General features: G+C 39.4%; 1 protein-coding gene across 1 annotated transcript; it reads right to left on the bottom strand.

Moving 5' to 3' along the window:
- Window positions 1-13,257, bottom strand: letm2 (leucine zipper-EF-hand containing transmembrane protein 2). The gene is made up of 11 exons (XM_037680280.1): window positions 13,057-13,257; window positions 12,397-12,459; window positions 8,764-9,283; window positions 7,677-7,820; window positions 7,073-7,216; window positions 6,605-6,808; window positions 6,018-6,137; window positions 5,740-5,859; window positions 5,124-5,222; window positions 4,025-4,093; window positions 1-1,656 (listed from the first exon to the last, which is right to left on the bottom strand). Exons 2-11 carry the CDS (start codon window positions 12,441-12,443, stop codon window positions 1,600-1,602), a joined length of 1,524 nt encoding a protein of 507 aa, XP_037536208.1. The 5' UTR covers window positions 12,444-12,459; window positions 13,057-13,257; the 3' UTR covers window positions 1-1,599.
- Window positions 13,258-13,349: the final 92 nt, after the last annotated feature.

Here is a 13,349-nt window from a genome sequence, read left to right as displayed (position 1 = left end):
GACAGCTCCTAGCTGCTCGTGCTCCAAGAACCTGCGATACTGTCAGAATAGCAGTGGTTAAGCCACATGTAACCGCACACATCAGTTGGGGATCGGACACCTTGAAAAAAGTAAACGGTTTATGAAAAAGGCTAAGTAGCAATTCAAAAAGGACTGACCAAACTATTCAGGAAAGATGTTGAATTGACTTTTTTCAGATTTGGCAGCAAAACACACAAAGGCAATGCAAGTTACTGATAATCTTTTATGTGTTTTTTTTTTTTACTTGAATCTCCTTCACATTTTAATGGCAGAGATGTGATTAATACTTAATGAGAAACTGTCAAAATATCACCCTTTGACCTCTGGCACGTACTGTATGTAAAACCAAGATCAATATTCTTCACTAGCAGTCATTTGGTGTAAACCCATCCTTTCATTGGTGCCGTCTACTTCCTGGAGTCTACAAATTAACAGCATTTAAGAGAATAGTTACAACTAAACAAAGTTCACTATTTAAATTTGTAGGACCGTCTGCCTGGGGTTTAACAACATTAAGACACGTAGGTATTTCTCAGAACAATATTATTCATCTAAATCAATACTATAATAATTTCATCCATAGATTCAGGATTTCAGCTTTTCCCTCCATTTAACAGCATTCATACATAACATGGTCTTTTCTTACTTTAAGGATGTTTTCACATCCTCACGTTACAACAGAACTCACTGAGAATGCAAATAAAGTCTACATTTCCGTACAGACTGTCCTTTCTGCAACTTATCATAAAAGGTGAATTATATTTAAACTGCCCCCTACAACGTTAATTTATTCTACACCAGTCTTCTTTCCCTTTTTAAAGCAGCAGTAAACCTATATCATCCCACAAGAAAGGCCCAATCTGCTTTGACGAGCAGACAAAATAAATTTTGTGCATTCTGAATGAGCATTTTAAATTTAAATCAGTCACAGATTCAAATTGTCCAATTATATATATATATTTTACGCAATTAGCGAAGTTAAGCTTTTTGAACATAAATGAAGGTTGGGCAGTGCTTGAACCAAAAGGTTTAGCAAATTGTTTTTGTATGTTTAAAAAAAAAAAAGTACAAATTAAATAAATGTAATGAGAAAATGTTGACTTTCGCATAGCAAACTGTACAAAGGTGCTGATTTTGAGATGCAAGAGAGAAAAATATATGTATATATATAATATCTACAAATTTACAGAGGAAGGAGACCATCGGGGCTGACGGGAGGAGCCGTCAGATGATTAGCCAGGAAGTGCAGAGGGCCGTTTGATCGTCACATCCTTGGTGTTGGGTTGGGTTAAAGAAATTGCACTGTTGGTTTTCCGTCTTGGTCCGGGTGAAACGTTCGGAGAGTTACTGACAACGAAGCGGGCAAATGTCTGAGGGGAAGGTCGGTGCTGAGAGGATGAAGTGGGGAGACGGCAACAAGGAGAATCTTACGATAAGATGCTCAGAGAGAGAAGAGCTTTATGGAGCTTTTACAGAGGGTCACTTAAAAGCAGAAAATCACTGAGCTGCCCCCCTCCCCACTAATAACACAGGTCTGAGTGAACCCTCCGACCCCTTCAACCCTGAAGCTGCTCCTCTTTAAGCACCATTTGCACTCATTTTGCTCTTCTGGCCCACCTCCGTTGCTGCTTTAGCCTGTGGAAGAGATCAATAACTTATATTAACTACAAAATCTGTTTCCTTCCTTTGAAATTTATTTATTTCAGGTGATATTAGGTGGTCAGTTTCCTGTTCAGGTTTTGCACTTTTTGTTTAAAAGACTCGAGCAAAGACTCGGGGCAGACATGAATCAGTAAAGTTCTGCCTGTTCCCAAAACAATTGTTGCTTATCTGAATTTGGCTCCCCGGCTGGCCTTGACTTCATCTCAATTCGCCTGGAGGCCTTGTAAAATGAAGCTTTACCCCCCTCCCTTCATGATCACTGCTCTTGTCGTCTCCCCTCCCCTGCAGAATGTCTACATCACTATGTGCGGGGTGTTTTGTCAATATCAGGGTCTTTCTCCTCAGTCAAGGAGAAAGAGTTTGATAGGATTTTTTTTTGCCTCCAAATCCTATATATGCGTCACTTTCATTACCAACAAAGTCCATGCTCAATAATCCAGGTATACAATCCAACAATTTTCAGTCAGGTCATCTAGATAGTTTATTTTTTTTAATTATTATTATTATTTTGTTTAGAAACCGTCTAGATGACCTGACTGAAAATTGTTGGGTCACTTTCATTACTTTTTGTCTGTCTAAACAGGTCTCACTTGTAAATGAGTCTTTGAGGCTCAATGTGATTTATGTCTAAATAAACACTGAATGAAAAAAAAAGTATGGAATACTGTATAGTAAAAAGTTAACAAAACAATAAAATACTTCGGACGATTTTGTAGTTTTCTCTCAATAAGCCTAAACTGTATAATAATAATCATAAGGACTACATTTCCCAGAAGCCCATTGCTGTCTGCTGAAATATGTACAGGGAAAGTTTTGATTTGATCGGAAAAAGTTTGGCTCTTATTACTGTACAGGACAGTGACTTTGGCGCCCAGCGGAAGCAGAGAGCTGCACAGAACCCACCGGGAGCTGGACCAGAACCGAAGCATAACTGGACCTCCAGACCCATTGGCGAATCCGAGGTGCTAGCCAGCCCACAAGGACTTCTAAGCAGGGAGGTGCTGGCATAGGTCCGGCTACTCCGGAGCACACCCGGAATAAAAAAAATAATCTTTATCGGACCGCTCAATCGAACAAACAACCCCGCGCCGGCCAATCGAAGGTCCCCCACCCCCAAAAATGTGCTTCGGCACTCGAGGGCTGCACAGAACCAGACCAAAACCAGAGCAGAACTGGACCTCCAGACCCATTGGCGAATCTGAGAGCTGGTAGCCGGCCCACAAGGACCTCCAAGTGTGGGACGCACCGCCGTAGGCCCGGCGTTCACTCCGGGGCCCACTGCCACTACCCAGAGAGCCGACCAGAACCAGCAGGGTAGATCCGCTGAAACGGAACCAAGTCTGAGCGGAATGAGCCGCTGCTGTTCTGCCGAGCTGGTGAGTAAAATTTAGTAACTACATATACGCATGTTGTTAAAATTAGCAGGTTTAGAATGTGGACTTTGTCACTGCAGGGTAGGTCTGCAGAAACAGAACCGAGTCAGACCAGAACTGAGCGGAACCGAGAGCCGCTGCTGTTCTGCCAGCTGGTGAGTAAAATTTTGTAGCTACATATACAAGACGTTTTTATTTACTTTACCCTTTATTTATACAGGTAGTCTCATTGAGTCATGAGAACTCATTTTCAAGAGAGACCTGCTTTTGGGAGCATGTGGTGGGGGTTAAGGGCCTTGCTCAGAGACCCAGAGTGGGGCAAATGAGAGTGGAGGCAGGTGGGTGTTTCATCTTCTTCACCCACATTTTTATGTTGACGGTACCGGGAGTTGAACCTGCGACTTTCCGATCACAGGCCCATCTTTTCAAATCTCTGCGCCACCACTCCCCAGTACTGTACGTATGTAGTTAAAATGACGTAGGTTTAAGGGTTTAGAACATTGCAAGAGTGTGGGAAGGGTTTCTAAAGCCTTAAAATATTTATAAATACTAAAATAAAACATTGCTACTTTGCAAATTTTCACTTATTGCGCGCGCGCGCCGGGGGTGGGGGTGGGGGGGGTTGTCCGGCACGTGACCTCTACAATAAACGAGGGACTACTGTATTTTAAAAGATGATTCATTGATACAAAAACACTGTAAATTGTTTAAATGAATACTTCACGACACTAATATTAAACTGGGAAAGAAGTATGCTTTTAAGTATTTATGGCAATTTACAGCAATTACTTTTTAATTAGAGAACGCTCTTCTACCATGTTGAATTCAAAGGGTTTTTGTCTTCCTGCTGAAAAGTTTAATCACATGAGCAGCTCTTTCCCTCCATGACAGATTAGTCTGTCATGTGAAATGGATCAAAGTAACTGGATTTTTTTTTAAATCCCTGAAGACTTTCTGCAAGTTTTCACCTGAAGGACCTCAGCCGGAGTCAAAGATTTGTCCAATGCTGCGGGTGCTTCGTCCCTCAGTTCTTCCACCTACAACAAAAAGTGAGACAAAATAAAGATCAAATCCTTTTATTGACCTTGAACTGCACATCTGGACCACACGACCATCAACAACACAATTATAGATCTGTGTTTTAGTGCTGAAAAAGAACGACTCTTTAAAAGAAGGCAACATTTTATTCTAGGTAATAATCTGGTAAAATGTTTATCAACAGTTTTGAATGATTTATTGGTTTATCTAGCTTTCACAAATATTGTGGACAATTTGCTTTTATGGAGAAAATGAGGATCATCACTCCTCTTCTCAGCAAGATGAAGCTTAACTGAGAACTAGTCTGTGTATAAACGTATTAAATGAGAAATAAACTGCTTAGAGATTTGGTTACCGTTGAGCAGAGTCTTACTTCTTCATGTTAATATTAAAATAAGATAATTAAGTGGTGGTAGTTGTGTCAAACTGTGTAGAAATGGATCAAATCCTAAATTTTAGCAACAAAAAAAAAGCACATTTCCTAATCCAGGTAGAAAAATCCACCAAAGTCAAGTCAGGTCCTCTGGACGGTTTCTTTTTGTTGAAATGTTTTGTTTTTCATCCAAAAGACTTCCATCAGTCCAAGGAGCCACAACAAACTCCGTCTTATATACAGCACCTTCTCATAGTGGGACAACCAGTTTGATGGTGCTCAGGTGGATTCTGTAGTCCGCCCTCTCCCCCTCAGACTCATTTGAAGCAGTCATGGTCAAAGTGGTTCAAAATATCCTGATTCATGCTCAATAACGCAGGTAAAGAAATCCAACAAAGTAAAGTCAGGTCCTCTGGACGATTGAGGATCTGACTTAAATGACAGAAACCATCTGCACACGATCAAACTGGTTGGCCCACTAGGTGCTATTTATAAGACTGAGTTTTTTTGTGGCTCCTCTGACTGATGGAAGTCTTTTGGATGAAAGATGAAACGTTTCAACAAAAAGAAACCGTCTATAGGACCTGACTTTCATCTCTACAGATGATTGTATCTCATGCAGTTGTGCATTTTCGATATGAAGTTTGGACACAAACCGGTCTGTCTTTGATGACGACAGCAGGGTCGGACAACTTTTCAGGACTGACAGGAGCTGAGTTTGATCCTGCGTTCTCCACCGGAGGAACAGCCGCCTTCTGCAAAGATAACAATTATATAAAACAGCTTCATCTCAAATCAAACATGCTTATATTGTTTGTGTTCAAATAATAATTTGTTTTTCTTATTATAAAGTTTGAATAGTGCAGAGGTTAACACCACAAGGTTTTTACATTTACAGAATAAGGTAGTTGTCCTAAACTCCGAGTGGTTTTCCTTTCCATACAAATTTGAACATTTTAATACTTTAAGATGAACATAAATTTTTATATTTAACAATTACTGGTAATATAGATTTTACGTCAGATTTATACTGGCAGTCAAACTATTTTTGAAAACCTTGTTGTACCTGGTAAATATAAGATGAGAGCACAGAGAAATGATAGAAATGTGACAAAAACATTTGGAGTTTTCCATCTGTGGAGGAAAGACTACATGTCCCAAACATCAGCTGCAATGAGCTGAAAGCTGTGTGAAACACTAAAACCTAGAAAATGTAAGAGAATATACAGCAGTGTGGCCTGTAAGAGATTAGGTGGATTGAGCACAGAGTACCTCTAATTTGGGAACGGGTGGGATGACGTGAGGTTTAGGTTTGAGCTCTGTCAGGTACATGGCTCTGGAGAGCAACAGCAGCGATGGAGGAACGTTCTCCTTCAGATGCAAATCCAGCCACTAAATGGACAAAAGCATAAAAACAAATAAATAAATAAAAAAGATTCCCAAATTGCTAATTTCATTTAATCCTGCTTTGCTCTGATATTTTTTATAATTCGGTATGACCTAGAAGAATCAGAGGTGTCACTCGTTAAAACAAACTCTGTGTTGCTAACCTGCTGCAGCTGCTGACGTAGCTGATCTGTGGTGAGACCCAGAGACCTCATCCCACGACTGCGACACGCTGCCTGTAACTCTGACACACTCATCGCAGCCACACCTTCTGCTGCAATCATCTGCGAAGAAGCAGAGAGGAAGTGAAACACCATTTCAAAGGCTGTGAAAAGATGTTTGCTTCACGTCGAGAGGAAGAAGAACCAAAAAGGGTCATACGGTCACAAAGACACAAAGTCTCTTCATTCTTTTTCTCAAGGAAAGCCAAAGTTGTTTTTAATTTACTGCTATCACAAACCCATTACTAATAGAAATTAGATCCGTTTTCCTAACAAAGAACTTTTAGAGACTCACAAATGTCACAACACAGTCAAAGTCAATTTCGTAACATTTATAGGTTGATGGCCACAATATGGAAAATAACATGAGAAGAAATTAAATATTCAGTGCAGGTTGTAAAATTTAAGCTAACGAATGCAAATCACTCACATGTTTTGTTTTTTTTGTTAAATAATAGTCTCCTTCTAGCATTGTTGACAGTTACAGCAGCAAACCCTCCATCACAAAACCACAAGGCGCCACGCCTCACCTCGTCATCAGACTTGATGGTTCTGAGTTTCATCATCATCTGAAAACGCAGCAGGTTGTTTGTGCCGATGGGCTGAAGCTCCAACAGTTTGCACAGAGCCACCAGCTGGGGACGCTCCAGATGTTCCAGCGTCAGCTCGTCTTCGAACAGCTTGGAAAAACGAACAATGTCCTTCGTGGTGGGCTGCTCGCCAGTTCCCCGAACCTGCAGACATAACACGGACTCACTCACAGGGAACGAGAAAACAACCCAATGCCTTGATGTTGGAAGACTTTGTCTCTAAAACAAACAATTTAAATCTGAAAACTCAGGTCTAGTATTTTTGAGACTTCAGTAAGGAAATCTCAACCATAATACTTACAAAGCCATTCTCATCTTGTGATTTTACTTTAATTATTAAATAAAGATGTTCTTTGTACCCTGGAAAAAAAAATCGTCCACAGGACAAAACTTAAAAACAACACTGACCTTCTCAACATATGAGGAGAAGCGCTGGGTCTCCTCTTCGATCTGAGCCTTTGCTTTATTCCTTCGGGCCATCTCAGCAATGGTTTCCTGAAGAAACTTGGCCAGTTCCAGCTTTGCAGCCAGACCTTTCCTCTGCTTCTCCTCCTGCACGGAGCGACAGACAAAGCTGCTCAGTTTAAAACAAGAGTTTGACGCACTCGTCAAAAACGCACTGTTAAAATACGTCCGCTATATTTCTCTAGGATATTTTAAATACTAACTAATTTATATTAATTATGTAGCACAAACCAGATTAGCTCAATTCCAAAAGGTCTCTCACTGTAAAACAAAGTATTTTTCTGCAAATTAAGACTTTTAGAAAAATGGAGAGAATTAAAGGAGTGTTAAAGGTCTAATAATTTAGTAACAACAAACTGTGGTTGTTTGATTATAAGAATTGTTTTAAAATGATCTTGCATTAATTATGATCAACTGTTTATCGGAGATATTTGGCTGTCAATATAGTCAGACTGTTTAATCAATTTAAATTATAATGAACCATGTGCAGATTTCACTCCGTGTTTGTGCATTGTGTTGCCTGTGTGTGTCGTATACAAACACATGCCTTTTTAGACTCCGTCTCAAAGGTGGACGGCAGCATTTCTGGGAAAAGTTTGAGAAAGACGGGAAGAAGGAACTCCATGAAAGGGACGATGATGAACACCATAAAGGGCACGAGGCGAAAGAGGTCAGCGCAGGTCCTCATCAGCTGTAAACACAAACCAAACAATGCTCATGTGACAAAAATAGTTTTCAAGCCCCTTGATGGTTAAATTTTAGGAAGGGTGACTCCCCGTATGATCTGTTACACATGCTGTCCTCTTCTAAAGTAGCTCAAATACAGTTTGACCACGACACGTGCACAGCTCGGGTCTCTGCAGGTGTGTGTGCTTGGACAGTAATCAGTCGGGGAAGCAAAAAGTTTGAAAATGAGCTTCAATAATCTAGTGGTGCCGTCTCGTCTTCAAGTGGCCGAAACATCATATGAAACATCTACAGATAAGCTCAAAACAGTCCTCTTACTGTTAACATTTTAACACTTTATCATCCCTGTTCAGTACATTCTTTACTGACTTGTTAAACAAATATTGACTAGAACTGATTCGCAGTAAAATAACATTAATAAACAGAACGTTTAAAAGGATTTGAGCTAAAAAGGAGTCTAGCAGAGAGAGCTTTGGTTAAAGTATTAAACAAACATGAATATCACATGCTGATATAATTTTATGAATATTTTAGATAAAAGCTCGTTTGAGGAATGTATGTTTTGTTTGACAAAACACAGACTGCCTTATTTTAGGTGTTCAATGCATATTTAAACATCACAGCGATATGTTGGATCGCTGCGACGCCAATAAAACGTGCCTTTCTGCAAACCAAGAAAACTTTATATTAAAAAATATATAAACTGGTATATAAAGCCTCATGTGAACTACACGTTATTTAAAATATGCTACCAAAAGTAACACACAGACATAAATGTCCGTAAACAACTTCCAATATTTTTTTTTATAACTAACCCTATGAATAAACTGACCTGACCACATCATATCAGTGGGAATGTTTTTAAGTCATTTAATTTACAAATTTTAGGAGAGATTAGTTTATATAAAATGAGACAAAAGACAAATAATTTGTATTTAGCTTCTTACCCTTCTCCTCTCCCTTCGCGTGAGCACTTGTCCGTGCAGCAGCCTCCATACCATCCTGCCAGCAATCTTGGTGTCAATGCCAAGTAACCTGAAGCCATTGTAGTAATGCTTCAACTCATCTACAATCCTCTGATACAGAGATTTTTTCGCAATGGCCTTCTCCTGAACAGGAGGGACAGTGGCTGCTGTGGCAGCAGTGGACGTTGGAGTTGACGGAGGTTGAGACTGAGATGTGACAGCTACAGAATCCGTTTTATCACCCGTAGAAACATCCTGGGCAGTAGATGTAGAGGCCTTGGAGTTGTCCTGCTTTATATCCTGGAGCCAAACGCCTGAGCTGTGCAGAGAGCGGGCGAGCAGGGTGTAGCTGTGGTCACAGCTGAAAGCATGACCTCGAAAACAGTAGCTGGGGTGTCTGGGAGGGGTTGAAGACAAGGGAGGTCGAGGAGGCTCTATGTGGAGATAAGCTTTGGAAGGCAGAGAGGAGCAGCTGTGCCTCTTGGACAACAAATATGATCCCCTGTTGATCGAAAAAGTAGTAATTTATAATTGATCCATAAAAATGTTAGAAAATACAAAGAAATATGTGATGCTTGTTTAATTCATGCTTAAGTACAACAGGTCTCTCTTGTAAATGAGTCCCTGAGGCTCAATGGGAACTAACTTACTAATAACGCAACAATACATTGTGCATAAATAATTAAAAGGGCAGTTGTATTTTCAGCTTCACACGAATTAGAGAATAAAGTAGCCAATAACTAAACATATGGAAAAAATGGTCATCTCTTTACTGCAGTGATGATTACGAGTGATTTAATCAAAACGACCCTCTAAAGTCTACGAAATGGTATTTAACATTTTCTTGGCTTTTTCAAACTTCATCTAAACCAAATCAAGGACTTGTTGTTTCGTTAAACATGTTTTTATATCCAATGTTTGCAACAAATAATTACGGATTGGTTTCAGCCACTATAACAATTCTTTTATGTTTTTGCCTATTAAGGCTGAATTTTACACACAAACCTTTTAAAATAAAGTTGATAAATCGATTCGTATTTCTCAAATGCTTAAATCCACTCTTTATCCGAGTCTATTTCTAGACCACTACGCTCTCATCAACCAGTTACTAAGGAAAGTGATGTCAGTTTATCAAACAGCCCCTCTCACCGTCTGTGTGCTCAGCAACTTTGAGCACATCTATTTTTATATGACACGATCCTCTGATCACCCTTTTGCTTTAATGATTAACAGGCTGAGGAGTAGGGCTGGGTGATATCTCGATATTTTTTAAATATCTATATAATTTCATATGCGAAATAAAATGAGACTATATCAATATAAAACAATACTCTCATACTCTACGTAGTTATAATTATACTTGAAAATCTGTCAGTTTTGCTCCCAGTCTGCGCCATCACGCGGCCCCTCCTTCTCTCCCTCATCGAATACAAACTCGGCCCCTCACCCGCTCCCTGCTGTGTAAAACTGGTGCTGCTGCAGCTCCAAGCTAGACGCACATGCAGCTATCAATCGTCACAATAGGTCTTTGTTGACTCAGTCACTGGAAACTGGTGACATGGATGTAAATTTCTGATAGGTTTGAAAATGACTGGGTACAAAGGAGATGGCTGCTACAAAGGAGAGTTTGGTCTTCTCCAGGAAATTAACTGAGCGGCAAAGAAGTCGTCTTCTCATTAAAAAACACGGAGACAAATATCCAGCTTAGGGTGATTTATTTGCTGTGTTTATTCTGGTATTTACATACACATACCTTCTTTCTTTTGGTATTTACGCAAACAGAAGTTCAAACAGTCTGTCAGAGAGAATAATCTCCAATGCACAGCCAGTAGCTATGTTTACATGGACATAAGTAATCGAATTAAACGGCCATTCAGAATAAAAATGTGTCATGTAAACTCCCAGTTCTGATTATTTTTTTGTTGATTCAGCTCGATCCGAAAGAATCTGTAATCAGAATGAGATGGGTAGTTTATGCAGATTCATAATCCGAACAGTGTGCATGTAAACACTTTTTTTTTGATTGTGGAAAACTGACCTGACTGTGCATGTGTGACCTATGTATGTCTACCTCACGTATTTCCACCTGGCTAATGCTAATATGTCGGGGAAGCAAAACTGGTCAGTGAGCAACACAACATTTCTACAGGAAACTTTGAAAGGGCTCAAAATGATCTGGATTACCTGTAGCTCAATCAGGGAGTGCAGTAACGTCTCCACAGTCATTAAAACCTGTCGCGGGTCAATTTTGGGCACTCAGGTTTGTTTATACTCATCCCGGAAGTAAACCAGAAGTAGAACTACTTCTGTGTTTTTTAAGGAGCGGTTTACCACTCTGTGCATGTCAGTACTTCTATTCTGAATAAAAGCTCGCTGCATGTAAACGCTCATCGTGAACAGATTGTGCCCATGTAAACGATACATTCGATGCATTTTAATTCGAAATAGCCCTTTAATCCGATTACTTATGTCCATGTAAACATAGCTAATGAGGGCTAACAGCTTTTTAATAAAGGTTGAATGAATATAATTCATTAAAAGCAGATTTTTAAAGAGCAAGTCTGCCTTTTGTTATGTTTGCTCTGTATGTTTTCTGTAAAAATTTTAAGTGCACAGCTGTGTTCTTGGTTTTGTTATGCAGGAAAAAAACTTTTATTTTTGAGACATATCTTTTGTAAAAGTTACAGCTGTTTGTTAATAAAGGTGCTTGTGTGACAATTGGGACTAAGCTTTGACTCAGAAATATATTTTTGTTATTACAGTACTTATGGAAAGAAAAAAAAATTAGATATATATCGTATATCGCCATTCATCTTAAAAATATTGAGATATTCATTTTGGTCCATATCGCCCAGACCTACTGAGGAGACAAGAGTAGATTAACTTATTTGGAAAAGTGGATCAGGTAATAAAAATTAGGACCAGTAGAAAACTAATTTATTTAAAACCGAGCCAAAAAATCTCTAACATTAACAAAATCAGGAAGTGAGAACGAATTTCTCTGAAAGGGAGCCCCTTATAAACACTAATTAAATATATTTATCTTACATATCAGCCTTAAATAGAGAGCTTATTTGAAACAATTTAACATCTAGAGTTGTATAGTTGCCTGAAGGCATGAAAAATCTCTGTCTAGCGAAACATAAACACTCTTGAGTTTATTGGGCAACACGATGGATCAGTGGTAAACACTTCTGCCTCATAGCAAGAAGGTCCTGAATTTAATACCCTGTTTGGAACTGGGGTCTTTTTGTGTAGAGTTTGCATGTTCTCCTCATGTTTGCATAGGTTTTGTTCCAAATAAAATAAAATCTGGGATTTGTCCAGTTAAATAAAGATTAATAAATAAATAGTGTTGTAATGTGCATGTCATATGTAGCTGAGCCAAAAATGACCCTGTAATATTTGCATCTGTATTCTGCTACTTGACTTTGTGAAGTAAACATCAGCAGTTTAACACACTTCAACTCAACAAAAAGTGAAAATAACCAGTCGTGAATGTGACTCGCGTCAAAGAGGTTATAATCTACCATAACAAAATAAAAGTTTAATCTGCACAATTAAACTGGGTACACCATCAAAGGTAAATAACTTGTCAGTTATGCATCTGCTTACCTTGATCTTGTGACTGCAAAGAGCACCTGCTGACTAAAAGCTGCCATTGCAGATCTCTGTGTTCTGTCAGAAGTTCACATGGAAATAGAAAACATGCAGAGGCCAGATTAGGGTGGCATCTAAACAGCAACAAATTAATTACTCAAGCAGACACAAACATGTTTGGCAAAGCAACAAACTTACTAATCATGCTAGCAACAGTGAGCAGCTTGCATTAGCCCTTAGCTACACATTAGCAACAGATAAGCTACTACACGTATTTATTCCATGTTAAAATGCGCTTTTGAAACCCCCGTTAAGCGTCATGTTAAATTAGTAACACTTTCTGTTACGCCCATAAAATTATAGCCATTGGGTAACTTTCCATACAAATGAAATATTTGGTATTTTTCCATTACATTACATCTGAAATCCAAACAGTGAACAAACTGTTTTGGAACCTTCAGCTCTGGGAAACATTAAATCTCGCCATCAAGAGCAAGAACTGAAAGATACATACAACATAAATGGCATTACGAGATCGTACTGGAACGCAAAGAAGCCATTAGCCGGTGCGTTTCTACAGCAGGGATACTTTTTTCGCCACAACACCGGTTAGCTACCTAGCATTATCCGCCAGTTGCTACCGCTATCAAATAGCTGAAAATGGAGCCTACTAACCTCCAGCGTCAACGACGGAGCAGACAGGGCGTTGTAAGGCTTTTCAGAGAGCCGTAAACAAGATAATCCATCCAAAACAAACTGTCGAGATGAACGGAATCGGAAAAATAACGAATGATGTAGTGATAAACCCATTTACGGTGGGTTTATGCTTTAAACCTTTTCCCTACGCGTCGTGTCTCAGTCTGTGACTCTAGCTACTGATAGGACACGATGCGCATGCGTAAACGTTGTTTATAGAGCGAAGCCAACGAAGATCGTCTTTGTAAGAAGACAGTTTACGCTTTTTTTCC

This window comes from Nematolebias whitei, chromosome 8 (genome assembly GCF_014905685.2).
Source record: "Nematolebias whitei isolate Nwh7 chromosome 8, NemWhi1, whole genome shotgun sequence".
In the NCBI taxonomy this organism is placed as follows: Eukaryota; Metazoa; Chordata; class Actinopteri; order Cyprinodontiformes; family Rivulidae; genus Nematolebias; species Nematolebias whitei.
Note: the sequence above shows the minus strand (reverse complement) of the source record. Positions and strands in the feature narration are given on the sequence as shown.